We start from the raw sequence: 15595 nt of genomic DNA, 5'->3' as shown, positions 1-15595 counted from the left end.
GCTTAATCAAATATAAGCTACTCTAGGATGTACCATTTTTACATAATCAACCAAGCATGCTAAAACTATTTTTTCAAGCATTATATTTCTAGAAATAATCTTTTCAAAAAAAATATTTTAGCATTTTTTTTCGCAAATTAAACGAGTATTTAGTTTTATGAAATGCCGGATTGGAAAATATGACTAGAAAAATATTATAACAAAAACTTTTGTCTTGACTTTACTCTCATAAAAACTTTGATCTTGCCTAGGAAGGGTTAATTTAGGTATCTATGAGGTGTATGGTTATGCACGGGGAATGATTACTTTCTACTAGGTGAAAACTTACATCTACATTGTATCAAAGTGCGCGCTCAAAAAAAAAAAAAAAGAATGAAAAGGTAAAAAGATTATAACAAGTTGCAAGTTATGTAATGTTGGGAAGAAACCATGATAAGTTGTTAATGATGCATGATACAATTGCATGGATACATAACGTAGAGCTTTTCTTGCATCATGTGTGAATCATGAATTTTAAAATTTACCGTGCATTCTCATCAATGTTAGTGGAACCACTGCATAGTAAAGAGAAATGTTAGTGGTCGAACCCAATGAAAAAAAAAAATCACTGATGTCGAGCTTTGAGACAGTCAAATGCAAGACCGAAAGGCTCATAGGAAATGAATTATTTAGTCCATCACAACCTTGTGTGGGTGGAAAGCAGAAACTTCTTATTTCCACTGCGAAATACATCTCCACGGTCCCACCAGTCTGAATGAGTCGTTACTGTAGTATCTTCTAATCCATACTGGCTATGGGTCATATTCGCTTTAATACTATTTGTCATAATTTAAATCTCATCCAAAAAACTAGTTAAAAAATATTATTTAAATTTTTTTTAATTATATATAAATATTTAAAATTTATTTCATGCAAAATCGATGTAAGATTAAACATGAGACCATAGTTTCTCATACTTTTTTTTAAAAAAAAAAAGTTTAGTAAAAATATAGGACGTCAATCCATCAAACAAAACATTATTATTCATCTCACATGATACGTGACAGACTCCGACGGCCCCAAACAAGCGAAACAAGATTGGGTGGGGCATGATGGAGATGTGGCACCGAATTCATGGCGTCACGGAGCACTAGTTGCGTTTTATTTTTATTTTTGGAGGCATGTGAGATATGGGGTTTTTTTTGTCCAAATAAAATATGTGACTAGTCAATTATTGAGATAAAGGGGGACTTGCTTGGTGCTCAAGTCTCTCCCTCTCATTGGACAAGGGGTTGGTACGTGGCATGCCACCCTCCAATCCTTTCCCCATTTAGATGCGAATATTGTTTAAGAGGTTCGGTAGCGGGAACGCGCATGTCATGGAAAATGACCCCCATAAGGGAGTAAAAGTTTAAGGTTGTTCGTGCCGTGACATCGACTCAGTTAATTACTGACATCTAGGCCTTGCCAGAATGCCGGACTTATTTGGCTTGCAGAAAAAATAAAAATAAAAATAAAAAAATATTTTATATTTAGTTAGAGTTTTTAAATAAGAGACAAAAATATTTTTTTACAAAAATAAAATTTCTATATTTCATTAAAAAAATTTATATATGACATTGGAAACCCTAATTTTCATCGGCTGAAAATTTAAGTATTTTTTTTCAAAATTATCCTTAAGCTTTTAAATAGAATATAGTAAAATTTTTTTCTTTTTTTAAAAGTATAATAGATATTTTATATATTTTTTTAAAAAATAGATGCTCAACCAAATATAAACCATTTTGAAATGTGTTATTTTTCTACGATCAATCGAACATGCAAAAAACTATTTTCAAGCATTATATATCAACGTATCAAAAAAAAATCAACAAAGAAAAATTCTTCTCACGAATCAAACGTGACAATAAATGGAGAATTCAGGAGGAGGTGCCAGCTTTATCAAGTTTGGAGTCTTTAATTGTTATAATAATTATTTTAGAATAAAATTCCGTTTTTGCAGGGGTTTGGAAAGTTAGGGATATTATGTCATAAGGAAGGATTCCTATAGTCTATTATCATTTGGACATTTTCTTAAAAAAATTATGTATATTTCAGAAATCCATTTTTTTTATGTTTTTGTTGTGGTGTTAGTGATTATGAAGTATAAAATAACGTTACTGTAAAGCAAATAACGTTATTCTATAAAAAATTAATAAAGAGTTTTTAAGTATATGGACCAAGAAAAAAAAAACTAGGCTAGCTAGAAGATCTCAAAATTTCTGATAGTCTCTCTCTTCCTTTGTCAGCTAATTAGTCTTCGCATTGGTTGGCCTCCTTGAATTTATTACAAGTTCAGAAAATTCAAAGTTGACCGCCCATGCAAACATCAAAGATAAAAAAACAAATACTTGATTGCTATTTTTTCATCACTCCGTTCCTAATTACATGTATGGTGTCTCATCGTAGGGTACAAATAGAGTGCAACATCTCTAGATATATAATAGATCATAGTAACATGATAATATAACATAATACATGTTACAATATAACATAATACATGTTACAAATAGAGATCTATTATACATCTCTAGATAACAATATAATATAATATAATGGATTAGAATTTAATCTAATAATAGATCATAATATAATATATTGTAGTATAGCAATAGTATATTATTAAATATTATTAGATTGTATTATTGTACAATAATATTATTATATATAATACAATTATATATAATAATATAATATTATTATAATATTATATTATAATTATGTACTACTACAATAGTATATTATACAGTACTATTATAATATAATAATAAAATATATTATAACATAATACTTTGTTAATTTATTATTATATTATATTATATTATATTTATAAGATGTAATCATAAGTTTTTTGGTGGGCATTTTGGTCAAAAAAATAATAAAACCTAAACAACTTTCTGATATTGGCAAGAAAGAACTTTTAGAAAGAAGCTCTAAAATAGTTGATTTCGGTTTTCTGAAAATACCAAAACAGCTTCATGATTTCTTTTTATCAAATACCACTATACCATCTAAAAATACTTTTGGAGGACTATAAATTGCTTTATAGCCCACCAAAAGCTCTGCCAAATGGGGCCTTAATTGCCGAAGAGTTTTCATGGCTAATAATTTGGTTTCCAGCCAAAAAAGATTCAAATTGATATCCAACTATGAGCTGGTCATTAATTACCTAAGTGTTTGTTTGGCCATTTGAATATGTTTCAAATATATATATATATTTATTTATTTATTTTATAGAAAAGTTAAAAACCTAATTTTGCAATCGTTTTGTCCCACTTAACTAAGTATCTAGGTTTATATGTCTTTTAATTTTCTATCACTTAAATAACCAAATATTTCAATATTTCCAATATTTCATGTATTATATGTAGAAATAAGTGCAAAAATTATAACAAGCTTCTCGTTCTCGACTGAAGAAAATTAACTAGTTAGGTTATAATGTAATAATCTCACCTCTCTTTTATTTTGGAGATGGTTACAGGTTCAAATCTTGGACGATATTTTTCTAAATATTTGAAGTAACTCTTTATATAATAGTCTTCAAAGCATCTCGTAGTCTTCACCTATTTTCATCTAGTTAATAGAAGTTGTTGAAGATGCTCCCTTTTGTTGACCTATCCTAAAAAGTGGATACAAAATAAGCTCAGTTTTCTCCTGATTAGATCTCTGGATGATCCATAAAAGGTTCCTTATAATATAAAGTCACAGCACAATCCACATTTCTAATTACAAACGCTATTTAAGATTATTATCATCTTAATCAGCTAAAACTTATATCGATTGCACATAATCAACAGCCATAACATATGAATGTTACCAATCATAGGGCTTTTAGAAAAGGTAATAAAACCATTACTAGTGACGCACTACCGAGAAAAGCCAAAAGGGTAATATGGATTGGTCCAAAGTGGGCTCCATCCAGGTCAGGTCTGGTCCAACTTGTCTTGGGCTTTCTGATAAAGCTAGAACTTGGAAATAAGGTTCTGGACAAGACGAGCCATTACAATCTAGGATCTCATTCAAAAAGACTGGCCAAAAATATTATGTGAGTTTTTTGGTCCTATACAAGTACTCAAGATTCATTCAATACATATCTGATGTGGAACTAAACACACCCGCATGGAGCCTCACATATGCCCTCCATTTAAGGCTTGGTTCCTCGCGAGACTAAAAATTCAATTCTCTTCAAATTTAATCACAAACACCACGATCAGCTTGTCGTTACCCTCCATGAACCTGTGTTGCAGTGTTTCTTATTCCATATAGGCAATGGGTTAGGGCCGCTTTAACACCATTTATCACAACTCAGTATCTTATCCAAAAAAAAACTAGCGTGTTATTTGGGTTCTTCGATCTTATATAAGCATTTCTAATATATAGTTGATGTGGGACTAAACACATACCTATAGGAACCTCACATGAGCCATGCCATAAAATTATTCCCATGTATCAAGGGATCCATGGATGGGGCATGGTAGATATGGTGGTAGGGGCAGGATTGTCGCTAGGTGGAAAGGGTTATAAAGTTGAAACCGTCCAGAACTTTTTATATTATTGGAATTTATAAATAAACCCCGCATTTTTATTGGATTCACTTCTCCGTACTTGGGCCACTGTTGTTTCATTTACTGGGCTATGAAACAATGCAGATGGTGGAATGTTAGCTGGGCTTCAAGAGTAGCCGGACGTACCCCACACTCCACGTGGATTGATCTTGGGTCTTCAACCATGAACCAGCTCACGTCAAAGCACAAATTAGGCTTTAATCGAATCTCTTCCTTCTTTATTTTCTTCCTCTTGGGATCTCCCAATTAATTATGAGCTTCCCACTTTCAATTAGTCATTTTTTATATTGCAACATAAATTTCAGTTGATCATGTATTTTTTTCAATACTTTTATAATATATCAATGATAAAATGATGAAATATACGAGAAAAATTCTTGTAATATAGCCGAAAAGGAATCAAAACTATGTTGTTGCCGTCGAATTTGGACCGAAGTGAGAGTGAAGCTTGATTGACCTTAAAATTAGTTAGAGACGGGTTAAGCAAACTAGTTGAAAATAGTCAACTTACCGTAGGTGGCTTTCAGAACCTTTAGGGTAGTCAACTTGATTGGGCTTTAGGCTTCGATATTAGTTTTGAAAATTGAGTTGGCCACCATTTCATTAAAAGCCCACAGGTTTAGAACCTCGGCAAGACATGGAAGAAAAGTAGGGTTGGGCAGACAAGACCCAATAAATTACAACATTGACCATCTAACCCAAATTGCCCAGAAGTTTGGCGCCGAGGGACATTAACCCAACCCGATGTAAGTAGGTCTAGAATCTTGACCTATTTAAATTTTGGTCTAACTCATTTAATTAGTATGTCAGGCTGACATGATTAATTTGTATGAGATTTATTTAACAAACATAGGGATAAAAGTTAAGGGTATGAGTAGAGATAATCATAAGTTCGGGCATAGAAAATCTCAAATTTTAAATAGATCTTGTTCGAAATCCAACTAAATTTGAATAGAGTTTTCGGCCAAAGTCTGCCCATAATAAGCTCTAGGTAAGCGGTATTGAGAAGATTTGACAATCCACAGATTTGAGATAATCGGTCAGCCATATCAAACAAAATTCATAATTAATCATAGATCCTATATCTAACTTGTTTATTAAATAGATTATACATTTCAGTTTGTGTTATATGTTTGATAAATAGATTTCAACTTATCCAATAAATTAAGTCAGGCTCCAATTGATGCTTTTTCTAGGTACCCTGATCCAATCCCAACTTGATCTAATCTGATTCATTGGAACCCTCCAATCAAGAGTGCAGCTAGGCTGGATAATTCTAATGCTAGAAACATCACAAACAACCCTTCCACCACCCTCAAAGTTCTCCTGTTGCTCATATTCTAGGACGGCAAAAGATAACAGATGATAGGTTGGAAACCATCATACTCCATGAGGACAATATATAAATTGAACCCCATATTCTCAAATCTAATCAGGGAGGAAAGGAGGAGGTTTTTGTCTTCCTTCTATTAAATTAGATTATTAGTTATACCAGTGTGATAAGGTGGAGGGTGACCAATGGGAACACCGGGACCCAATCATCTGTCGCTCATGCTATCGAGTATGCCGGCCTCACCTAAGATATTCCTGGCCCCATCAGTCGGCAAAACTACTGACCAAATCTAATAATTCGGCTATGGTTCATAGTGGATTCTTGTCTTCCTTCTCTAGTTTACTTTTAGACCATCACAATTAGAGCTTCCTTCTTCTTTCCGTTGGACTACAGAAGCTAAATGCAGTAATTAATCCTTATTTTTCTTTTGGAAATATTAGTATTACTGGAAGTTGATATCCTTCAATGTATTATTGGATTGACTTGCATATCTTTAGTGTGACACGATTGAGATAAGAGTTTGTCTTACATGCTCTTTCTTAGTTGGATATGAATTCCTATTTCACATAAATATATGTACTATAAAGAACATGATTGGTTATAACTTTTCTTGAACACAAATATTGTGATGAAGAGTCATGAAATTGGATTCGTTATGGTAGAATGAAATCTCTCGACTTGAAATATGTATTTGAGAAACCATGAATTAGATCATGTAATGCATGAAAATTGAAAGTGCATGTATTCTAATAATAATGAGAATAATAATTGGTTACTCAAAAAAAAGTATTGAGAATAATCGGTGGATTTCAATTTATTTTCTATGGAAATTGCATATCAAATGAATGTGAAGTTAGGTATAAGATTTAAACTAGTTATGTTAATATCTTTGCCTCGTAATCAGTTAGAAACATTGTTCCATCATAGACTGAAAATATAGTATTATGGCTGCTCTATCACGGACCATAGATGTAGCACTACTAATGCCTCATCGCGGGCTAGAAATATGACACCGTGGATATGATCCATTATGGATTGGAAATATGATACCATCAATATATCATTAGGAGCATAAATCTGAAATTTGTTTCTTTGCCTTCCATTGCATGATCCTTATATTAAATTATTACTTTGAAAGCCCAAAGAAGTTACGGAGTAATGTTGAATTATCCTATTTAAAATAAATACTAGATTGAGTTATGAGCTTTAGCTGGATAATGTACGATGATTTGTTATAATCATACTGAATTGTTGATTTGAGTATTTGATCAATGATGGAATTAGCATGCCCAACTTCATGGCAATGATATTTTATTGTATTTTGATTTTATTTTAAAACAAATATCACATCTCGAGCGGAAGGGCCCTTGACCCTCACTTTCTCCTCCTCCCGGTAACTTTCTCCAAGCACTAAACAAATTGAGCACGCTCATCGTAACACGGCCGTCCGAGAAGATCTCGTATGACGACGGCGAGGAGGAGGAGCAGCTCTCTCTTCGGCCTCGGCTGCGGCTGCAAGGACTCGGTCTCGGTGTCGGCGTCGGCGTCCGAGACCGCCTCCGACAAATCCACCGTGACCCCTCGCAGGGTCAGGGATCCATCCTCCGCGGACACCCTGACCCTGACCTCCCCCTCCTCCTCATCCTCTTGCTGGGATGAGGAGGAGGAGGAGGAGAAGAAGCCCGATAGCTCGGCGAGCACGCCGAACTTCTCCGGGATTCTGCGCAAGCTCAACGAACTGGAGCAGAATGTCATGGCCTGGGTGAGGAGTCTTCCTCCTCCTCCTCCTCCACCCCCTCGCCATCGGAGGAGCGACAGCGAAGGAAGGCGAAGAATAGAGGAGAGCGTGGCGGTGGTGAAGGAATCAGCCGACCCATTAGGGGATTTTAGAGGCTCGATGCTGCAAATGATTGTCGAGAAGGAGATCGTCGACGGGGAGGAGCTGCGAGAGCTCCTCCTCCGTTTCCTCTCCCTCAATTCTCCCCGCCACCACGACCTCATCCTCCGGGCTTTCGCCGAGATCTGGGACGAGGTCTTCTCCGGCTACGAGGACACCCCCGATCTCCTCCGCCGTACCTACTCCTGCTTCTCCCAACCTCGGCACTTCTAATAATCATACGTAAATATCCCCCCGCTCCTTATCTCTTGCTCTTCTTCTTCTTCTTCTTCTTCTTCTTTTGGTAAATGATGCTCTTCTTCTTCTGTATTGCTCTTTCCATGAATGAATTCATAGATGGAAGCTATCAATGCTATACTTTTGGCTTCTTTTTTTCTTTTGTGTGTATTAATTCTGAAGTCAAATTCTGATGAACATGGATGGGTGGTATCTGGGAAAGTTGGAGTCTTGATGGGGTGAAATATTGATGAGGGCAAAGATTTTCTGCTAATTTTGATGCTCAACGTAGGAATTTTGAAGTACTTTGGTGGCCATAGTTTGGGCAATTGCAGCCGCTGGGTCTGTGTGACGGAAAAAATGCTCCGTGTCTGTACTTATTATTGGTTTCCATTACATCGACTCCGTGTTCTGATTCCTGGATTGATTTGCAGCATTTGGTCTATCACCATCGAACCATGCGGCTTTAGATCCGTAGGATCTTACTCTTTCATTTGAATAATAAAAAATTTTGAACTTTAAGAATGATCATATCTGCAATTCTTTGGAGGAAAAAAAAGGGGTTAAATCTGCGTATTTGATTAATACAGATTTGCATGTATGTTTTTTGACATGTTTAATCCACATATCATCCATCTAAGGCGTATTAATCTTCTATGAATGTGTCACGGAGGGATACTTCATGAATGCTGGGCGAGTGCATAGAAGATTCCTGAGTATGGTTATGCGCCTATGACTTATGTAATTTGTAAAGGCAAGTAAGGATGGATCTTTTCGACGAAATAGATGAAAGATTAAAAGCCCGTTTGAATTATTAGGCTGAAAATTCTATGAAATTGGTAAATTAGGCCAGTACAACTAGTAAAATTATAAAATTATATACTGTAGTAGGCCTATATTTTTTGGGGTAGACTGGTTTGGATCTCATAGGGAGAAAAAACAATCTTAGGCCAAATTAGGTTTTTGAGTTGAATTAGATCAGAAAAATATATTTTTAATCAAATATAATAGAGTAAATTACAAAAAATTGCTTAAAAATTATATTTATTACCTTTACATCTAATAGTTTGTAAAATTTACACTTTCATCCGGTTAAATTAACTGCATTGGTGAAATCGTTTATCTCATATAAAAAATTGAAATTATCCTTAGGTGGAAAAGAATGCACATATTTTCTTATATTCTTAAATAATCATTATGTCACTTGAGATTATTTTAGTTATTTTTTAATTATTTTTGATATGGCATTTAGGTCCATTTAAAATTAACGGTTCGATAGACTTTCTGTTAAATTATGAATTGATGTGTTAGATACAAATAAATCTTAGAAGAATAAATATAAGCTTTTCAAATTATTGGATGTAAGTATAGTTTCCCCTAATATAAGAAAGATTTTATAATTTATTTAATACAGTATGCATTATTATTTCTCTTTGCTTTGGATTTTATATAGAAGGCATCTTGGTCAAAATAAAAAGGTGTAAATATGAAAGGGTAAATTCGTGATAGAAATCAAATTGGTAGTAGAGTTGAAGATAAAATAGTGGGTGGAGATGTATTAACTCTTATTGTATACATTATATATAAAGAGATACTGTTGTTTGTCTTACCAAAAAAAACTTAAAGAGATATTGTTGTTTTTTGTTGTTATCAATGCTTCACAAAAAATGTAACAATGAATGACTTATGACGATCATCTGTTGCTATAAATTTTGCCCTTTCATTATTTTCATGAAAATTTGTATCTGGACACCGGCACTACTTAATATATGACTGCAAGGAAATGATACCTGCAAACAGGTTAGCCAATTTTGCTACTACCATTGACAAGGCTCAAGCGTGGAAAGATGATTTGCATTCGAGGTGGTTCAACTTTCTTTATGCTCTTGTTTGTATGTGATTATTTATGATATATTTATTAATTAGCATAAATTTGCATGCGATCAATATTATTATTTGTTTCTTCACACGTGTCTTTGAGTTTTTTTTAGATTTTTTGTACTTCTTGAAGCGAGAACATTTCCATATGGAAGGTGTTACCAAGAGCACTACAAGAGGGTATTTCTGTTTCATCAATTCTAAAACTTCCATAGAGGTGTTTTTATTTCATCAATTCTAGGATTTCCATAGCAAAGCATTGTCCATCAGCGCTGTGCTCATAATTTTGCATGCTAGGAGAGCGAATAAAGGATCCCCTTCAAAGCTATTTCAGTAGTCATACCCTTTGCTCATAACTCGGAGGTTCCATGTTTGCATTTGAGTACCATGTCCTTAATAATTTGACCCAAATAATGCTTGTCGGAGTAGTTATGTTTGAGGGTGACTCGGCCACAGTTATCGGCTAGATCCATGGAAATTCTAGCGGTGTGTGTTGGTGTCACCCCTACTCCGAGATATTCAGACTATGATCAATAGTGGCGTAGTGTTCCAGGCCAAGCATGTATACAGAGAAGCCAGAGAGGCTGCCGACTGGGTGGCCTCGTATGTGGCTAATCATTTTGAAAGTGCCTATGGGTCGGAGGGAGGGAGTCGTCTAGAGCGCTATGGGATGTGCTGTTTTTCGATCTTTTTGGATGTGTCCGTACTCGAGTTGTATAAATCATCCGCTTTAGCAAAAAAAAAAAAAAGAAAAACCTGATGAAAAGTTATTGGCCCTGAATCATATCGGGCTGGAGGATCGGCCCACATCAATTCACTTGACCGCGACAAAAACCCAAGCCCCTATCTCGTCCCATCGGGCCTCCCTTCTCTTTCCCAATCACGGGAACCAAGAAAGCGAACGCGCGCACGCGCGAGAGGTAAACCACCTGCTAATAAAGCCAGTAGGCGAAGCATTTTAAACGACAAAACCTCAAGGAGGGATTTTAGGAGAAGGCTCGGAGTTGAAAGCAGTCGAGAAAGAGAGAGATTTCGAGAGAGGGAGAAGAACAGAAATGCAGCGTTACGACGACAGCGCGGGCCGCTTCCCTTCGGACCCGAATCGGATGGCCGCAGGCCTCCCCCTGGTGATCTCCCTCAACTGCCTCGAGGACCCGTCCCTCGAGCAGGAGGGCCTCTAGGGCGTCGCCGCCGTCGAGCACGTTGGCCTCTCCCACCTCGCCGACGGCCGGATCGAGTCCGCCGCCGCCATCCTCGCCCACTCCCTCGCCTTCCTCCCCCGCGCCGCCTCCGCCCATGGCAGCTCGTCCTCTGCCTCGGCTCCGCCGACCGCGCCCTCGACTCCGTCCTCGCCGCCGACCTCGGCCTCCGCCTCGTTCACGTCGACGCCGTCCTCGCCGAGGAGGTCGCCGACATTGTCACGGCCCTCTTCCTCGGCCTCCTCCGCCGGACCCACCTCCTCTCCCGCCACTCCACCTCCTCCTCCGCCTCCGGTTGGCTCGGATCCATCCAACCCCTCTGCCGCGGTCTCGTGCTCGGGATCGTCGGGAAGTCCGCTTCCGCCCGCTGTCTCGCCACCAGGAGCCTAGCCTTCAAGATGAGCGTCCTCTACTTCGATCTCCACCACGAGGTATTGCACCAATTTTCCTTTCTAAATTTTCTTGATCTATATAATTCAGAGCCCACCTAATGTGCTTATCTTGGATACCCGTGCTATATCCAAAAGTTCCTTGTACCAAAAGAACAGTGCAATTGTAGCTCAAAAACTACGGAAGTTAGGATCGATTTATGATATTTATTGGAAATGAGTAGCTGTAGCTCGGGATCATGAGGCAGCCTTTGGAGTAGTTAATCCTACCGTTTGCTAAATAAATTCCGAAGTAATTGGGGACTGAGTATGAATATATTTTGTAAGTTTAGCAAGAGATTAGCATAAAATGGGGAATCTTGCATAAGAGATCCTTATTAGCAAATAAAGGTTAGGTGAAGGTCTTCGTAAGGAAAAAAAAATAACAATTGCAAGTAAAATACAAGAGAAATCTTGCAGAAAACATTATTGACTATATAACACTAGAAGGGGATAGCGAATCAGCTAGAACCAGCACCCTTCAAGTGAAACCTTTGAAAAACATGCCCATTGCATGTCTCCTCCCACTCTTGGTTTGCCAATGGAAATGCTTAAACTAATAATCTGTTAAAGCTCATTGAAATTACTGAAAGAGTGATTAAAATTAGAAAATAAAAGTATGTTTAAAAACTAAATTCCAAAGACATAATAATTTTGTAAAACTAATTTTCAGCCCCCCAATCTCATCTGCACCTCCACCCACCTTTGACATAACCCACCCTTCAACCCAATGGCAAACCCCAAAGCGCACTGCCTCCACCACCTCCTCATCTCTCTTACCTAGACTCCAGCCAGTAGTTAATCCCCCATTCTGTAGGGCCATATTCAATGAATGATGAATGATCCCACTCCCATCATCTCTTGTTTTTCCAACAAGCTCATCACCGATCCCTGGGTTATCCTGTTTGTGTTAAGAGATAGCATAGGAGGATGGGAATGGCAATATAGACGGAGAGGGAACGAGGTTGGAAGTGGCAGTTGGGTCTTATTCTGAAAGGGCAAAGGGGCCTTTGCTAAGAAGGTAGAGAGGGATGTGGGTCATCTAAGGGGGAGGACTAAGGATGGGTGTAGAAGCTATAAACATCCTTCTCTCTTCTTGATTTGATTGGGTCGACACACCCAACTCGAACTCGACCTACTTAATGGTTAATCTTGGTTTGAGTTGACCCAATTTGTAATGGGGCATCATAAACTTCTCTAAAACAGTTATGAGGCCAGAATTGGCCCGATTGACAGATTTGAATGAGGTCTTTCCAGTTAATCATGGACCATGGTTTGTCTTGTAGCAAAGGATGCTTGCCTCAACATTAACTTTTGAGCACCTCTTGATTGCTAATCTTTCTCATGTTCTAGGGATTTAACTGAAAATTTGTCAACTAATATATCATGTTTCATAAGTGTTTTTTTGCAATTTTATAAGCTAGAAAAGGATAGATCAAATGGGAGGTTACTTATTGTTGGGGGAATAAGATTTTTCCCCCAAAGTGACACGAATGCCCCCAAGAAGCCGCACAATCGCCGACCCTGAACAGCCAAAGTCGGCGTCCGACCTCGAAACGTCCGACCTCGGAACGCCCGACCTCAAGACATCCGACCTCGATACCTCCGACCTAGGAAAATCCTGATGCTCAAGGTCTACCCTTGTCAGCCACCTACTACGACCGTACTCCTCCGAGGTCCAACTGAGGACCATATCCTGCCGCTGCTTCAGCATTTATTGCGCATGGCTACTGTAAACCTCCAGTTCACTCAACAATCAATGCGGGTCTCCGGCTTACTCTGCAATTAATGCGGATCTCCGGCTTACTCCACATTTAATGCGTATGGCTCCAGTCATCTACGGACTCTCAGCTCTCCACGGCAAGTTGGCCCAGCAGAGTCTGGTCAACCATGATAAGTCTCTGATCTTGGCCATACCTCCGACACCAATGCAATGATTCGCCTGGTAGCGTACTAGTTCGGGTCGTACGACGCCCTCACCGCCGACATCAGCACAATGATTCGCCTGACCGTGCGCCGACCTGAGCCACATGTCGAGCCGTACTATGGCCTCGCCCTATTACATCACAGGTAAACCGACCCCCACCTATAAAAGGGAGCCTTGGCTTCTCAGGAGGGGGGGGAATTCCGTGCCCTACAAACACTGTTTATCTCCTCTCTACACACTTTGCCCCCTCCCTGACTTGAGCGTCGGAGGGCCGGCGCCGGAAAACCCGGCCACCGGCTTGCCTGCAGGCACTCCAGACGGTGGACGCCGCCCGCTGACGGATCGCCGCCCCGTCGAGAGGACCCCCTGCTCCCTCTCTCCGGCCACCCCAAACGGAGGACGCCGTCCGCCGACTGGTCGCCGCCCCGCCGTGGTGACCCGCAGCTCCCTCTCCCTCGACCGAAGATTGCCCCCGGGTCCAATTTCCAGCAACAGTTGGCGCTAGAGGAAGGGCCCGAGTAGCAGTCATGAAGTTGAGATGTAAGGGAGCCTCCAACGTCTCCCGGCGTCCCCCGCAAAGCCCTGGACGCTCCGTCCAGAATTCTCCAACTCCGGCTGACCCAGTTCCTCAGGTCCAGCCGGAACAGTTCAATGCCTTGGTACAGCAAGTCCAGGCCCTGGCCGCCGCCGTTCAGGGCCTACGACGCGAGGAAGCTTTACCAACGCTCCCCCCGCGGACTCAGGTCCCGCCGGAGTGTCCCCCCAACGGCCCGGTCTTCTCAAGCCAAAATCTGCGTGGCTCCTCCAGAGCCAACAACGAAGAACGGACTTCTCCCCGGAGGGAGCCACTGGGGGAAGATTTCGACAGGAGACCCCAACTTTCTGAGGCTGAGTCAGCCCCAGACCACCGCGAACCGGCGCGGATCACGGCAACGATACCGCGGGCGGGGGAGCTCGACCGAAAAGTGGAGCATCTCGAGCGCCAGATTGCGGCGCTCCACAGCAAGAAGGCGAGGCAAGAGGGAGACTTTGAGTTCACTACCAAGTCCCCCTTCTCCTGTCAGATCGAGGACGAGCCGGTTCCCGCGAGGTTCAAAATGCCTCAGGTGGAGCCCTACAGCGGAATCACCGACCCTCTCGACCACTTGGAAAGCTATCGGGCCCTCATGGCCCTACAAGGGTCCTCGGAGGCCGTACTTTGCAAGGCCTTTCCAGCAACCCTCCGAGGGACCGCTCGGCTTTGGTTCTCTGGACTGAAGCCGAACACGGTATCCTCTTTTGAGCAACTCGGCAGGCAGTTCGCCACTAATTTTGCTGCCAGCCGACGCCAACGACGGACGTCAGATTCCCTCTTGGACATCAAACAGAAGGAGGGGGAATCCCTTAAGGAGTACCTGGGCCGCTTTACCGCCGCCACCTGGGAAGTTCGCGAGCTAGACCAGTCAGTAGCCATGTCGGCTTTGAAGACTAGGGTTCGCTCCTACCGATTCCTCTTCTCCATCGAGAAGAGCTTCCCGGCCGACTTCACCGAGATGCTGGCCCGAGCCCGGAAGTACGCCAAGGCCGAGGAGGCGGTCGCCTCCAGGCGGGGAGCAATTGAGCCCGCCTCAAAGAAGCAGAAGAAACGCCGCGAGGAACGAGGCCGACAAAGGAGTCGATCTCCCCGTCGAGAGAAGAATCTCCCCCGGCTGAGGAGCCCGCCCCGGCAGCAGGGACGACCTCAGCAGAGGACCCCTCCTCGACCGAGGTCTCCACCACGGCCTCGGACGTACACGGGGAGGTACGAGAACTACACGCCTGTCAATACTCCCCGGGCCGAGATCCTGATGGAAATCGAGGGTCGGGACTTCTTCCGACCCCCGCCTCCTATGCGAGACACGGGAGTTCCCCGTAATCCCAGGAAGTACTGTCGCTTCCATCGGGACCGTGGGCACGACACGGAGGACTGCTTCCAGCTCCGGGATGAGATAGAAGCACTCATCCGTCGGGGAGTACTCAACCGGTTCGTGAGGAACCGACATGAGGAAAGGAGGCCGGCGGAGAATACCATACCGTCCGAGAATCCGGACGACAACAGGCCCATTGCCGGCACTATCAACATGATTGGGAGGGCCTTGGCAGGAACGGCCGCCCA

The 15595-nt window shown here is 40.9% G+C and overlaps 1 protein-coding gene across 4 annotated transcripts; it reads left to right on the top strand.

Moving 5' to 3' along the window:
- Positions 1 to 7259: 7259 nt before the first annotated feature.
- On the top strand, positions 7260 to 10105 carry LOC103716913 (uncharacterized). 4 transcript variants are annotated; one of them, XR_015988057.1, is made up of 3 exons: positions 7260 to 8035; positions 9830 to 9892; positions 10021 to 10105. XR_015988057.1 is itself a non-coding variant. In XM_039126676.2 (2 exons), the coding sequence occupies exon 1, from the start codon at positions 7379 to 7381 to the stop codon at positions 8024 to 8026; it is 648 nt and encodes a 215-aa protein (XP_038982604.2). In that variant the 5' UTR covers positions 7260 to 7378; the 3' UTR covers positions 8027 to 8035; positions 9830 to 10105. The 4 variants fall into 4 exon arrangements, 3 of the variants coding, with proteins under 3 accessions (XP_038982604.2, XP_088579759.1, XP_088579758.1); XM_039126676.2 differs by having other exon boundaries at positions 9830 to 10105; XM_088723633.2 differs by lacking the exons at positions 9830 to 9892; positions 10021 to 10105 and adding an exon at positions 8333 to 9810.
- The last annotated feature ends 5490 nt before the right edge of the window (positions 10106 to 15595 follow it).

The sequence above is a fragment of the Phoenix dactylifera genome, chromosome 6 (assembly GCF_051530095.1).
Source record: "Phoenix dactylifera cultivar Ajwa chromosome 6, Ajwa_hap1_PhDact_Kaust_v1.1, whole genome shotgun sequence".
Taxonomy (NCBI): domain Eukaryota; kingdom Viridiplantae; phylum Streptophyta; class Magnoliopsida; order Arecales; family Arecaceae; genus Phoenix; species Phoenix dactylifera.
The sequence above is the reverse complement of the archived record's forward strand: the minus strand, read 5'-3'. Positions and strand labels throughout refer to the sequence as shown.